This window comes from Palaemon carinicauda, chromosome 9 (assembly GCF_036898095.1).
Source record: "Palaemon carinicauda isolate YSFRI2023 chromosome 9, ASM3689809v2, whole genome shotgun sequence".
NCBI classification, from domain to species: domain Eukaryota; kingdom Metazoa; phylum Arthropoda; class Malacostraca; order Decapoda; family Palaemonidae; genus Palaemon; species Palaemon carinicauda.
The window spans coordinates 149,583,694-149,597,636 of NC_090733.1; the positions used below are offsets into that span (position 1 = coordinate 149,583,694).

Below are 13,943 nucleotides of genomic sequence, written 5' to 3' on the forward strand. Positions count from 1 at the left end.
CTCGCAAAAGCTTGCGAGAATCAGTGAATGATATCTGATACTAGCAAACGCTGGCGAGCGCCAACAAAGCGCTGGCAATTGCCTACGACCGCCAGCGAAAGTCCATGAACAAGAATATAGAAAGCACCAGCAATATCCTTTCCAGCTAGACTCAGTAGTGTACGCTACAGCTTTGGCAAGGAAGGTTCACAAAATTGCTACGGATACTAAGCAGAAGATTTCCCAAAACCTTGCCTCGGGCAAACCTGGCGAGGCAAAGGTCTCGCGCAAAGCGAGAAATCCCTCACCTCCTCTTAGTACTCGTAAACCCCGCCCCCCCCCCAAAAAAGGGGGAGGTGAGTAGCCTTATGACATTCCCTCGAAGGGAACGAAAAAAGGCTGTGCTGGACTTGAAGTTCAGCTGTTTCTCCCTCTTTGAGAGTTAGAAACTATGAGGCGCAGGTCCAAAAGAGCTCGGCCTCAAAAAGCTCAAGAGGTTTTTTTTCTCTTTTTTTTCTGTGCCCAAAAGCACGATGTGGCAATAACCCTGAAGAGTTTGTACATGTACGACTCAGGAGAAAATCTCTCTTCTCGCAAGCTAGAAGAGAGATCAACACCTCTTCCTCCCAATGGCACATCGCCTCGCATACAAGGGAGCTGTTGCTCAGAAAAGAGTGGTGAAGATCTCTCCTCTCGCAAGAGAGGATTGATCAACTCCTCCTTCTTATGTTGCATCGCCTCATGGACGAAGGAGCTGCCGTTCAGAAGGGAGTGTTGGAGAAGTTCTCTCCTCTCGCAAAAGAGGATTGATCAACTCCTCCCTCCTATGGTGCATCGCCTCACGGACGAGGGAGCTGCCGTTCCGAAGGGAGTGTTGGAGAAGATCTCTCCTCTCGCAAAAGAGGATTGATCAACTCCTCCTTCCTATGTTGCATCGCCTCATGGACGAGGGAGCTGCCGTTCAGAAGGGAGTGTTGGAGAAGATCTCTCCTCTCGCAAGAGAGGATTGATCAACTCCTCTTTCCTATGGTGCATCGCCTCACGGACGAGGGAGCTGCCGTTCCGAAGGGAGTGTTGGAGAAGATCTCTCCTCTCGCAAAAGAGGATTGATCAACTCCTCCTTCCTATGGTGCATCGCCTCATGGACAAGGGAGCTGCCGTTCAGAAGGGAGTGTTGGAGAAGATCTCTGTTCTCGCAAAAGAGGATTGATCAGCTCCTCCTTCCTATGGCGTATCGCCTCGCGGACGAGCAAGCTGCTGTTCAGAAGGGAGTGTTGGAGAAGATCTGTCCTCTCGCAAAAGAGGATTGATCAGCTCCTCCTTCCTATGGTACATCGCCTCATGGACGAGGGAGCTGCCGTTCAGAAGGGAGTGTTGGAGAAGATCTCTGTTCTCGCAAAAGAGGATTGATCAGCTCCTCCTTCCTATGGCGTATCGCCTCGCGGACGAGCAAGCTGCTGTTCAGAAGGGAGTGTTGGAGAAGATCTGTCCTCTCGCAAAAGAGGATTGATCACCTCCTCCTTCCTATGGTGCATCGCCTCATGGACGAGGGAGCTGCCGTTCAGAAGGGAGTGTTGGAGAAGTTCTCTCCTCTCGCAAAAGAGGATTGATCAACTCCTCCCTCCTATGGTGCATCGCCTCACGGACGAGGGAGCTGCCGTTCCGAAGGGAGTGTTGGAGAAGATCTCTCCTCTCGCAAAAGAGGATTGATCAACTCCTCCTTCCTATGTTGCATCGCCTCATGGACGAGGGAGCTGCCGTTCAGAAGGGAGTGTTGGAGAAGATCTCTCCTCTCGCAAGAGAGGATTGATCAACTCCTCTTTCCTATGGTGCATCGCCTCACGGACGAGGGAGCTGCCGTTCCGAAGGGAGTGTTGGAGAAAATCTCTCATCTCGCAAAAGAGGATTGATCAACTCCTCCTTCCTATGGTGCATCGCCGCATGGACAAGGGAGCTGCCGTTCAGAAGGGAGTGTTGGAGAAGATCTCTGTTCTCGCAAAAGAGGATTGATCAGCTCCTCCTTCCTATGGCGTATCGCCTCGCGGACGAGCAAGCTGCTGTTCAGAAGGGAGTGTTGGAGAAGATCTGTCCTCTCGCAAAAGAGGATTGATCAGCTCCTCCTTCCTATGGTGCATCGCCTCATGGACGAGGGAGCTGCCGTTCAGAAGGGAGTGTTGGAGAAGATCTCTGTTCTCGCAAAAGAGGATTGATCAGCTCCTCCTTCCTATGGCGTATCGCCTCGCGGACGAGCAAGCTGCTGTTCAGAAGGGAGTGTTGGAGAAGTTCTCTCCTCTCGCAAAAGAGGATTGATCACCTCCTCCTTCCTATGGTGCATCGCCTCATGGACGAGGGAGCTGCCGTTCCGAAGGGAGTGTTGGAGAAGATCTCTCCTCTCGCAAAAGAGGATTGATCAACTCCTCCTTCCTATGGTGCATCGCCTCATGGACGAGGGAGCTGCCGTTCAGAAGGGAGTGTTGGAGAAGATCTCTGTTCTCGCAAAAGAGGATTGATCAGCTCCTCCTTCCTATGGCGTATCGCCTCGCGGACGAGCAAGCTGCTGTTCAGAAGGGAGTGTTGGAGAAGATCTGTCCTCTCGCAAAAGAGGATTGATCAGCTCCTACTTCCTATGGCGTATCACCTCGCGGACGAGCAAGCTGCTGTTCAGAAGGGAGTGTTGGAGAAGATCTGTCCTCTCGCAAAAGAGGATTGATCAGCTCCTCCTTCCTATGGCGTATCGCCTCGCGGACGAGCAAGCTGCTGTTCAGAAGGGAGTGTTGGAGATCTCTCCTCTCGCAAGAGGATTGATCAACTCCTCCTTCCTGTGGCATCTCGCCTTGCGGACGAGGGAGCTACCGTTCAGAAGGGAGTGTTGGAGAAAATCTCTCATCTCGCAAAAGAGGATTGATCAACTCCTCCTTCCTGTGGCATCTCGCCTTGCGGACGAGGGAGCTACCGTTCAGAAGGGAGTGTTGGAGAAAATCTCTCATCTCGCAAAAGAGGATTGATCAACTCCTCCTTCCTATGGCGTATCCGCCTCGCGGACAAGGGAGCTGCTGTTCAGAAGGGAGTGTTGGAGAAGATCTCTCCTCTTGCAAAAGAGGATTGATGAACTCCTCCTTCCTATGCGTATCGCCTCGCAATGAGGGAGCTGCCATTCAGAAGGGAGTGCTGGAGAAGATCTCTCCTCTCGCAAAAGAGGGCAACGATCAACTTCCTATGGCGCATCGCCTCACGGACGAGGGAGGTGCCGCTCAGAAGGGTGTGCAGTGTTGTTCCTCGGAAGGTTGGACTACGCAACACTTGAAAGTGAACCTTCCGGTCGTAAAGGTTGCATCTCCTCCCTTCGGGCAAACCCAGTTAAAGGAACAGCAGCCCGTACAACCTCCGGAACGAAGCCAAAACTCGTTGCTGAGACCTGTGGTCCCGTGACTAGTCACTCCGAGGAGTTCCTGTCAGACACTGCTCATAGCTGCCCGCCGAAGTAGAGTGAACACTGGGTGAGCTACAGAAGTAGAGACCATGGCCTCCTGCTACCTCCCTTGCCAAGGGAACCTGTGTAAGGAAGGCAGCTCAAAAGGAAATCTTATAAACATTAGGCCAGTTGCTTTTAGCCATAACCGGTTAAAAGGGCGTTAACGGGAGAGAGAGAGAGACTACGTCTTTACTCTACCAAGCCAAAATAAAAAGTGACAGTTAGTCGCCAGTGCTGGTGTGAGCAGGAGGATTAACCTACCCCGCTCCCCCTCTCCGCTAACTAGCGATGGGTAGTTACACCCTGACATAAGGTTTATCAGATGGTTTCAACTTTCGCCAAAATAATACTCCTCAGTAAAGAGTGGAACGTTTGTATTTTGCATAGGGAACAAATTTTCTTTTAAGAAGAAACCCCTCCCCAGAGAAGGAGTCTAGAAAAAGAAAGCAAGGCACATGTTCTGCAAAATGAAGAAAGAACCAATCTATAAAAAGGTTTTAATGTTATCGCAAAATATTTAAAAAACCATCAAATGCCACTATAATCTAATAGAACTTTCACAAAAGACTCTTTTGAAATGAGATAAAAATTGGAGCTAGGTAAAATTCAAGATTTCATGGCTCAGTTAAACTTTGGAAGTGGATGAAAAGTAAAAGGTTGAGGTCTAAAGAGGCATGATTAGGAACCCTCAGCACATAGTACTCTAAAGTGTACAAGTAAACTGCAGGTAGATGCTTTATACAGGGAATTCCCTACAAGGAACAACAATATCAACCTATCACTATATGCAGAAAGGAAAAGTGAACATGACTGGGAGTTCAGACATAAGACAGGCCTCACCTATGACTAAAAACTTTTCTTATCTATCTCCAATTTAACACTAAACCCTACACTTTCAACTTTTAAATGGACCATCATTAAAACATAATAGGCTTGCAATTTCTATCAACACATTTCAATTGCTAAATCTTACCTAAGGAAAAGAGTTTCATTGCCTTCACTTCAAGCGCTCGTTCTAAGAGCTTTTGAGCATTTCTATTTCCAAATCTTTCTGCTGCACCATGCGCCGAACTTAAAGCTTGATAACTTATCCGCTGGAAATGTTTTTGAAGCAAAACTGGTAAGAGTTCCAAGTTATTCTTCATTGATGTCAAATAAATTGAATTCACAAGTGTCTCATCAGTGTACAAATGATACCAATCCATTAAGAGGAGGCAAACTTCTTCACTCGTTCCACCACCAGCAACCACTAACAGAGTACCATTCAGTGTCTCAGTATCATATTTGTTTTGCTTTAGTAACTGATGGGCCCTCAACTCATTTTCTTCGAGACATGCCTCTGCCAGCTTCACATCAAACTTCGCATATCTTTTTTCCAACTTCAGTAAAGTATCAACTTTTTCCCAGTCTCTTCGATCAATTAATTTTGCCAATATTTCATTCATGCACTCACCCTTGTGACGGAATTTTCTACGGAGAATTGAATAAATAATCTGCCACTCATTGAACGCAAAGGCTTTTTGAAGTACTGGACCTAAATCTCCAACCGTAAATGATATACTCATTGCCAGCAGTATTTCCACAACAGTCCATTCACTTTCCTGTGTTGCACATGAAAGAATATATGATGCAGAGTCATGGCTTAGTTTTGGTTGACGTTTAAGAGTATCTTCAACTGAAGTCCAGTGTCCAGTTAATATTGGCCGACACTGGTGAAAAAAAAAAGAAGTAAGAAATCAGTAACTAGTGGAGAATATAAATGACCTCAACTATCAACACTCATTTCTCCATTAAACCAAAATGAACTAAAATAATTCTCCAGGTTCAAATAAAAATTTATTCCTACCTATAGAAAAACACCAAATTCAAGAGCTAACAAAGTGCTAAATAACTTCCAGAACTCAAAAGGCAATGGTTAATTTCCTGAACTCAAAATGAGATGGTTCATTAATCCTTGATTCAATCTAGGGACCACAAAAGTACAAGTAAACCAGGTTATAAGAAAATTAATATAATCCATGCCAGATTAAACTAAAACATAGGGAATACAAAATGTGTTCCATACATCAAATTTCCTTTACAGTATCTTTCACACTAAATAATATAAGTGTCAAAACTGTTGTAGGTACATACCAGCTTCCTACCAATTTTTTTTTTTCACTATAACTTATCATTACAACTCTGACCTCAATTAGACAATATACTTTACAGAAAAAGCACATTTAATTTTTTTTTTAAATTCCCTGCAGTACTTGAAAATCTCAAAATATAATCCCTTTAGTAATTCAGGGGATCATGATATTCAAGTTCACACCCCAACCTCGATCAATATAAACTTACATAAGGTAGGCACAAATACAAGTAATGGTACAATTTTCCAAAGATAATTCAGGGTGCGTGACAAAATGACAACCCAAAAGCCTTTAATGCATAACTCCAAAGTACAACAACTTTCTTACCTTCAATGTGGAAGTGAGGATCAATTCAACACACTCATCGTGACCATAGTGAATTGCCTGGGCAAGAGCTGTTTTTCCGCCATGAGCAGTGTTGAGGTGTAGATCAGCATGCAACATCAGTTCTTTCATAACTTCTGCCTGACCATTACAGCATGCAGCAGAGAGCAGAGTCCCACCATATTGATTGACAGCATTAATGTTGCCACCAGATTTTAGCCATGCTTTCACAACTTCCACACTCCCATCCCATGCTGCACTACTTTGTTCCTGTTGCAAAATGACAAATTCGTAGGTAATTTGTATTTTTCCTAACTATACAAACCTTAGCTATATAATAGGGTTTATTACTTTCGGCGTAGCTGAAATGACGAGCCATTAAAATTTTAACGAGGGTTTACTACCCCACCGCTAGTTATGGGGGTAGCCTACTAACCCCCCCTCTCACACATCTGTGTTTGAGCTCACTTTGCTTGGAGGTAGGACTTCAAGGGGGAAAGGGCTGGCAAGCAAGTTTGATTAAATAGCTAAGGTTTGTATAGTTAGGAAAAATACAAATTACCTACGAATTTGTCATTTGTTCCGTAACTGACATACAAACCCCGCTATTTAATAGGGGTGACTCACCCATTAGGAAGGGTGGAAAGTCCCTGCCAGTACTGGCTTTTGGCTTTGCCCAGGGACTCAATATTTGAGTGTATTCGCACTCAGCAATAAGGAGTCCCTGCACCTCGCTAGAACCTTGCTACGCAAGGACTGCGGCCTACCCAAGCTGTGTGTGAAGGTAAAATAAAGTGTGACTCGTCCTAGGAAGTTGACCTGTAGTCCCTTAGAAGGAAACTTTAGGCTAGGACTCTCCCAATACCACCTCGTCAGGGTATGGGGACGTGACAGTATTATCTTAATACTCGGAACACAAGGAAACATGGTTTACCTGCAGTGGTTTGAAGTCAGCTGTGCAGAGAACCCAGGATGCTGCTTTCCCAAAGAGAGGGGAGGATGAAGAAAAGAGTAAGGGCCAGACAAATCTTTTCATTCATGCAGACTAAGACCGGGTAAAAATGCCCTCAACCTTCTGCTACTTGTCCACTAAGGAGCCTGAGGTCTTAAACCAGCTGTTGTGCAGCCACCACAGGGGGGATGTGGTGATGGCGCCCTTACTGCGCGTTATCCTGCAGCCTCGCACGTGGGAGGGTATTGGCGATTGCACTGGGGAGCGCGCTGGCGCTCGCGCGATGGGGAATACCCGGGGCTTGTGCGCGGGAGACTGCTGGAGCGCTTGCGCTCGCGGCCGAGACTTCATAGAGTGCGCAGGAATCAGATTGACGTGCAGGATCAGAATGAAGAGCCCGTGCGGGCGAATAAAGGATCGTCGGCACGTATTCGCGTACCAGAATGTTGGCACACGCGCGCGCGGCTATCGGCGCACATGCGTACGAGTTTGTTGACGCGCGCGGAAGACCATCGGCGCGCGCGCGGGAGACGATCAGTACCCGCACGCGGGAGACCATCGGCATCCGCGCGCGGAAAAGATCATCAGCGCTTGCGCGCGTAAGAAAATCGTCGGCGCTTGCATGCGTAAGAAGATCGTCGGCGCTTGTGCGCGTAAGAAGATCGTCGGCGCTTGCGTGCGTAAGAAGATCGGCGAGCGCGCGAAGTTAGCGGTGCGCGCGCGGGAAACCATCAGTACCCGTGCGCAGACGATCGTAGCGCTTACGCGCGTAAGAAGATCGTCTTCACTTGCGCGCCTAAGAAGATCGTCGGCGCTTGCGCGCGTATGAAGATCAGCGCGCGCGCACGCTAGTAGGTTGAAGGGTTAGCTGGCAGGACGATCAGGAACTGAGATGTGTCCTTAAAAAGGGCGGGCATCCCCCGAAGAGGACCGTAAGCAGGTCTGCTTTAGAGTCTAGGACCGAAGTCCTTCGTTGCAGCGCAAGGTTGCGCTGGTAGATCGGTAGGTCAGCTGGCTCCAAAGGACCACGTTGCAGCACAAGGTAGAGGTCACTGGAAGTTCTGCTTGATCCTCCGAGGCGGAGTCTCTATGAGAGACCTCTCCCGCGAACAAGAGAGGTACCCTTCGTAGAAGAGACTTGAAGACACTCGTGGTGGCGCCCCTTAGGACCGTTGGATCAGCAAGCTGACCTTATCAGTAGCGATCCTCCGAAGAGGAGCGATCCTCCGAAGAGGAGTCTCTATGAGTGGTCTCTCTCGCGAACGAGAGAGGTGACACTTCGTAGAAGAGACCTGAAGACACTCGTGGTGACGCCCCTTAGGGCTGGTGGATCAGCAAGCTGACCTTAGCAGTAGTGATTCTCCGAAGAGAAGTCTCTATGAGTGGCCTGTCTCGTGAACGAGAGAGGTGAACACTTCGTAGAAGAGACTTGCCAAGACTGTGCTCCACCCCTGAAGGAAGAGAAACTCAGCAAGGGGGTAGAAAAGTCTGGCCGCAGGGCAGCAACAGTAGTCAAAGGCGATGAATTTATTACGGTATGGGGAGTTCTCCCTCTGAAGGGAGAAAACCTAACACCTGGGGAGGAAACCTCCCTCGGAAGGGAAGTTGTCCAACCCCTAGAGGCGAACCTCCATTAGCGTTCTAAGATGATCTGAAGTGCTGGCATGTTGTCACGGGAGAACTTCTAAGAGAAGGGATAACACCCATGACGACGTCCTCTGAGGGACGGCAGCGACAGCAGAATCCCCAGGCATGAACAGGACAGCTCTGCTTCGTTGGCACTCTCTAGTCGAACGAAAAAAACTGCATAGTTAACTGGGAAAATAAAATTAAATAATCATTTTAACAGAAATTCCTAGGGAGGAACTCCGAAGAGGAACCCCGAGGGAAAGACATAAAATAAGAATTAAGTATGCGCCCACCTTCCCCAGATGACATCCACGGGAGAAGGGGGGGGGAGCGGAGTAACTGTAATAAAAACAGAATTATAACAGAATTATAATTATCTAATCATCTAAGAATATAACAGTGAGAACCACTAAACCCCCGAAGGGAAGTGTTCTCCACGGAAAAAGCTGAAAAGTTAAAATACAATTAGATTTCACAAAAAATAATTGAGACAAACAAACGGAATAGCGACCTAACCCGCAACGGGAAAGGAGCTACCTTAATAGTACGTAGTTGTAGTAAAGGTGGACAACCTCGAGTAGAGAGAGACCGTAGTCAAGCTAAAAAAAGACCACATTCCCTTCGCTGAGAATCCAAGTTTCCCGTAGGAAAAGAGGAAAAGCGAAGACAATAGATGAATGAAGAGGGTCCAGGCGATGACGATTCCCCTGCAGCGGCAAAGTCAACGGAAATACAGTATGCCGACGGGAAGACCAATGGACCCGAGAGGGAGAGGTCGTTCCCTACGAAGAGGAACTGTGGTGGCCTTGCTACGCAAGTGTCGTTGTCGTACATCACACACACAGCACAAACACTGAAAAGAAAACTTACTACATTTCTATACCCAAATATATACATAAACATAAAGAATGTTTATATATATATTACAAGTATAAGAAAAAGTAAGTAAAAAGACAAAAATTAATGGCAGTCCAAAATAGGCGAGGAGAGAGAGGCAACAACCGTTCTCGCTCCGAGCCAAAAGTAAAGCGAGCTCAAACACAGGTGTGTGTGAGGGGGGGAGCAGACTACCCCCCTACCCTCCACTAACTAGCGTTGGGGTAGTGAACCCTTGTTAAAATTTTAATGGCTTGTCATTTCAGCTACGCCGAAAGTAATAACCCCTATTAAATAGCGTAGTTTGTATGTCAGTTACGGAACAAACTCATATCATAGTACAACTAAAAAATGGGGTGTCATTACAGTAAATGTATTACAATCATAGTCAAGGGGTTGCAACAAATTAATCAAATGCATCAATATAAAAAGACATATCTTATGAAATTCATGAAATCCCTAACATTTACCCAATGCAGAATTTTCTAGCTTCCATATGCTCCTAACCTCATTTTCAGAATTTAAATACAGTGGCATTAATTAGATTGAAAAATTTACATTTTTCTGAATAAGGTAACAAAAGCCCTTGAAAGTTAATGAAATGACAAATTCGGAGATAATTTCTATTTTTCCTAACCATACAAACCTTAGCTATTTACATAGGGTATTACTTTCAGCGTAGCTGAAATGACGAGCCATTAGATTTTAACGAGGGTTAAACTACCCCCGCGCTAGTTAGCACGGGGGTAGGGGAGGGGTAACTAGCTACCCCTCCCCCCCACACACTGGTGAGCTGCCTCACTTCACTTAGAGGTAGGACTTGTCTTGGGGGACAGGGCTGGCGGGCAAATATGTGTATATAGCTAAGGTTTGTAAGGTTAGGAAAAATACAAATTATCTCCGAATTTGTCATTTGTTCCGTAACCGAAATACAAACCATGCTATTTACATAGGGTGACTTACCCTTAGGTAGGGTTGAAAGTCCCCAGCCTTACTGGCTTTGGCTTACCCGGGGACTCAGAATCCGAGTGAGCAGCACTCGAAAAAAAGAGTCCCTGCACCTCGCAAGTTTCTTGCTACGCAAGAAACGTGCGGCCTACATAAGCTTGTGTGTGGAGGGAAGAAGAGTGACTTGTCCTAGGAAGTCGACCTGAAGTCCTTTAGCTGGAATTCTAGGCTAGGACATTCCCAATACCACCTTGTCAGGGTATGGGGGACGCGACAGTATTAACTTAATTTGATATTTTCATAATAAAATAAATTTTTGAACATACTTACCCGCTGATTATATAAGAATGGCTAGCGTTCCTGACGCCTCGGTAGAACTAATTCAAAACTCGCGGCTAACGCAGGTATGTTAGGTGTACACTAGTGCCCTGGTGGACTACAGGTAGAACTACCCCCACTTCATCAGATTTTTCTTGCCTCTAGGTCTCTAGAGGGGAGGAGGGTGGGATTATAACTTATATAACCAGCGGGTAAGTATGTTCAAAAATTTATTTTATTATGAAAATATCATTTTTAAATATAAAACTTACCCGCTGGTTATATAAGAATGGCTGATTGACACCCTTGGAGGCGGGTCTGAGACAGCAATTTGATTGAAAATTCACTTAATAGTTACATATAACTAAAATAAGCGGTTCGTACCTGATAAGGAAACAGACTGCAATGGTTTTCTGCCTTATTCTGTCTGTTATCCTTAAAAGATCCAGCGGTCCACCCAGGGGGCTGAAGATCTCTAGGAGCTGTCAAAGGGTGCCATAACCTCTAACATGACAGGACCTCAACTAATACCCTTGTTCCGGGCGCTCTCAAGGAACAACATGACCACCTGACCAAATCAATAGATTGCGGAAGACTGTCGACCAGTCTACACATACAACCTTAAAGACAACAAAGTTCCAAGAGAAAGAAAAATGATATTTTGATTATAAAATAAATTTTTGAATATACTTACCCGGTGAATATATAATAGCTGACGTCTCCGACGGCTCAACAGATTCCAAAAACTCGCGAGCGATCGCCGTGAAGGTTGCGGGTGTGACCACCAGCGCCGACTATCGGCCAGATACCGCATATACTTGTAAACATCTCCAGTTCTTCTCAGTCCCCTAGGTCTCTATCGGGGAGGAAGGGAGGGCCTTTAATTTATATATTCACCGGGTAAGTATATTCAAAAATTTATTTTATAATCAAAATATAATTTTTAAATATTAAACTTAGCCGGTGAATATATAATAGCTGATTCACACCCATGGTGGTGGGTAGAGACCAGTATAAATACAATAAAGGCGTATATGCTCAAGAGTTTTTGACAATTATTCAAAAAACAGACTTAAGTATAGATACCTGGTAAGGAAGCAGACTCTGATTATTACTCTGCCTCATTAGACCGCTATCCTCATGAAGCCCAGCGATCCTCTTAGGATGTCGAAAGACTCCCAGGATCTGCTATAACCAGGGTGAACACCCCTATAACAGGACCTCATCAATACCCTTAATCTGGGCGCTCTCAAAAAACAATATTTTGACCACCCGCCAAATCAAAAAGATTGCGAAAGACTTCTTAGTCTCCCGTACAACCCAAAATAAGATTAAAAATTTCAAGAGTAGATTAAAAGGATATTGGGATTAAGGGAATGTAGTGGTAGAGCCTTCACCCACTACTGCACTCGCTGCTACGAATGGTCCCAGTGTGTAGCAGTCCTCATAAAGAGTCTGGACATCTTTCAAGTAATATAAAGCGAAAACCGACTTGCCTCTCCAAAAGGTCGCGTCCATAATACTTTTAATGGGTCTATTTTGCTTAAACCCTACAGAAGTTGCTATCGCTCTAACTTCATGAGCCTTGACTTTAAGTAAATTATGATCCTTCTCACTTAATTGAGAGTGTGCCTCCCGAATCAAAAGTCTAATAAAATAAGACCACGCATTCTTAGACATAGGCAAAGAGGGCTTTTTAACGGAGCACCATAAAGCCTCTGAACAACCTCGTTGCGGTTTAGTTCTGGATAAACAAAAATTAAGAGCTCTAACGGGGCACAGCACTCTTTCAACTTCATTCCCCACAATCTCAGAAAGACTGGGGATTTCAAATGATTTAGGCCAAGGACGAGACGGAAGTTCATTCTTGGTCAAAAAAACCAAGTTGAAGAGCGCATACTGCTTTATTAGCGGAGAAACCGATGTTCTTGCTAAAAGCATGTATCTCACTAACCCTTTTAGCCGAAGCCAAGCTCACCAAAAAAAAGTGTCTTGAGGGTAAGATCCTTCAGGGAGGCTAAATTTAATGGTTCAAACCTGTCTGACATAAGGAACTGTAGGACCACGTCCAAGTTCCAAGCAGGAGTCGAAATATGACGCTCCTTGGAAGTCTCGAAAGACTTAAGCAGGTCTTGAAGATCTTTGTTATTAGAAAGATCCAAACCCTTATGCCTGAAAACAGAAGCTAACATGCTTCTGTAGCCTTTAATGGTGGATGCAGAGAGGGAGCGACCGTTTCTCAGATAAGGCAGAAAATTCACAATCTGCGCTACAGAGGCACTTGGAAGAGGAAATAGAGGAGGACTTGCACCAGTCTCTAAATACCTCCCATTTCGACTGATAGATCCTGATGGTAGAGGATCTTCTAGCCCTCGCGATCGCTCTAGCTGCCTCCTTCGAAAACCCTCGAGCTCAAGAGTCTTTCGATAGTCTGAAGGCAGTTAGACGAAGCGTGGGGAGGCTTTGATAAAATCTCTTTACGTGAGGCTGTCGCAAGAGATCCATCCGTAACGGCAGACTTCTTGGAACGTCTACCAGCCATAGAAGTACCTCTGTGAACCACTCTCTTGCGGGCCAGAGTGGAGCAACCAATGTCAACCTGGTCCCTTCGTGAGAGGTGAACTTCTGCAGCACCTTGTTTAGGATCTTGAAAGGTGGAAAGGCATAAACGTCCAGGTGAGACCAGTCCAGCAGGAAAGCGTCTATGTGGGCTGCCTCTGGAACTGGAAAGCAGTAAGTCGAGAGCCTCTTTTTCAGAGAAGTCGCAAAAAGATCTATGGTGGGTTGACCCCATGTCATCCATAGCTTCTCGCACACAGTCTTATGCAACGTCCACTCCAAGGAGATGACTTGTCCTCTTCTGCTGAGGCAGTCCGCCAAGACATTCATTTTTCCTTGCACAAATCTCGCCAAAGGAGAGATGTTACTTGCCTTAAATGGAGTTCCTTCTGATCCGTGGATCAAAGACCCGAGCATTCCAGACTGTCCAGTGGAGCTCCCTAACCCAAATCCGATGCATCTGAATACAACACATGGTTTGGGTTCTTGATCGCAAGAGAAAGACCTTCTCGAAGTCTGATGTTGCTGTCCCACCAAGTCAGACATGTCTAGACTGAGTTGAAGATTGGGAAAGAGATACTCCAGCGATGAAAGAGTTCCCACGAGGCTAGTTCAAACTCTTACAGAGCAACTTTTTTTCTCTTGCAAGTGAAGGACTTTTAACAGAGCTTGTTCCATTCTTGTGGGAGACGAAAAGGCCCAAAAAATCAGACACTGTATCTCCATTCCCAAATAAAGAATAGTCTGGGATGGG

At 45.9% G+C, this 13,943-nt stretch overlaps 1 protein-coding gene across 2 annotated transcripts in view; it reads right to left on the reverse strand.

The window, feature by feature from the left end:
* LOC137646927 (uncharacterized) overlaps positions 1–13,943 on the reverse strand; it is a 79,568-nt gene that overhangs the window by 17,483 nt on the left and 48,142 nt on the right. For both annotated transcript variants that reach the window (XM_068379997.1, XM_068379998.1), the window contains exons 4-5: positions 5,911–6,177; positions 4,425–5,160 (exon numbers count right to left, since the gene is read on the reverse strand). In XM_068379997.1, coding sequence (XP_068236098.1) covers positions 4,425–5,160; positions 5,911–6,177 — 1,003 coding nt within the window. The remainder of the gene's footprint in view (positions 1–4,424; positions 5,161–5,910; positions 6,178–13,943) is intronic.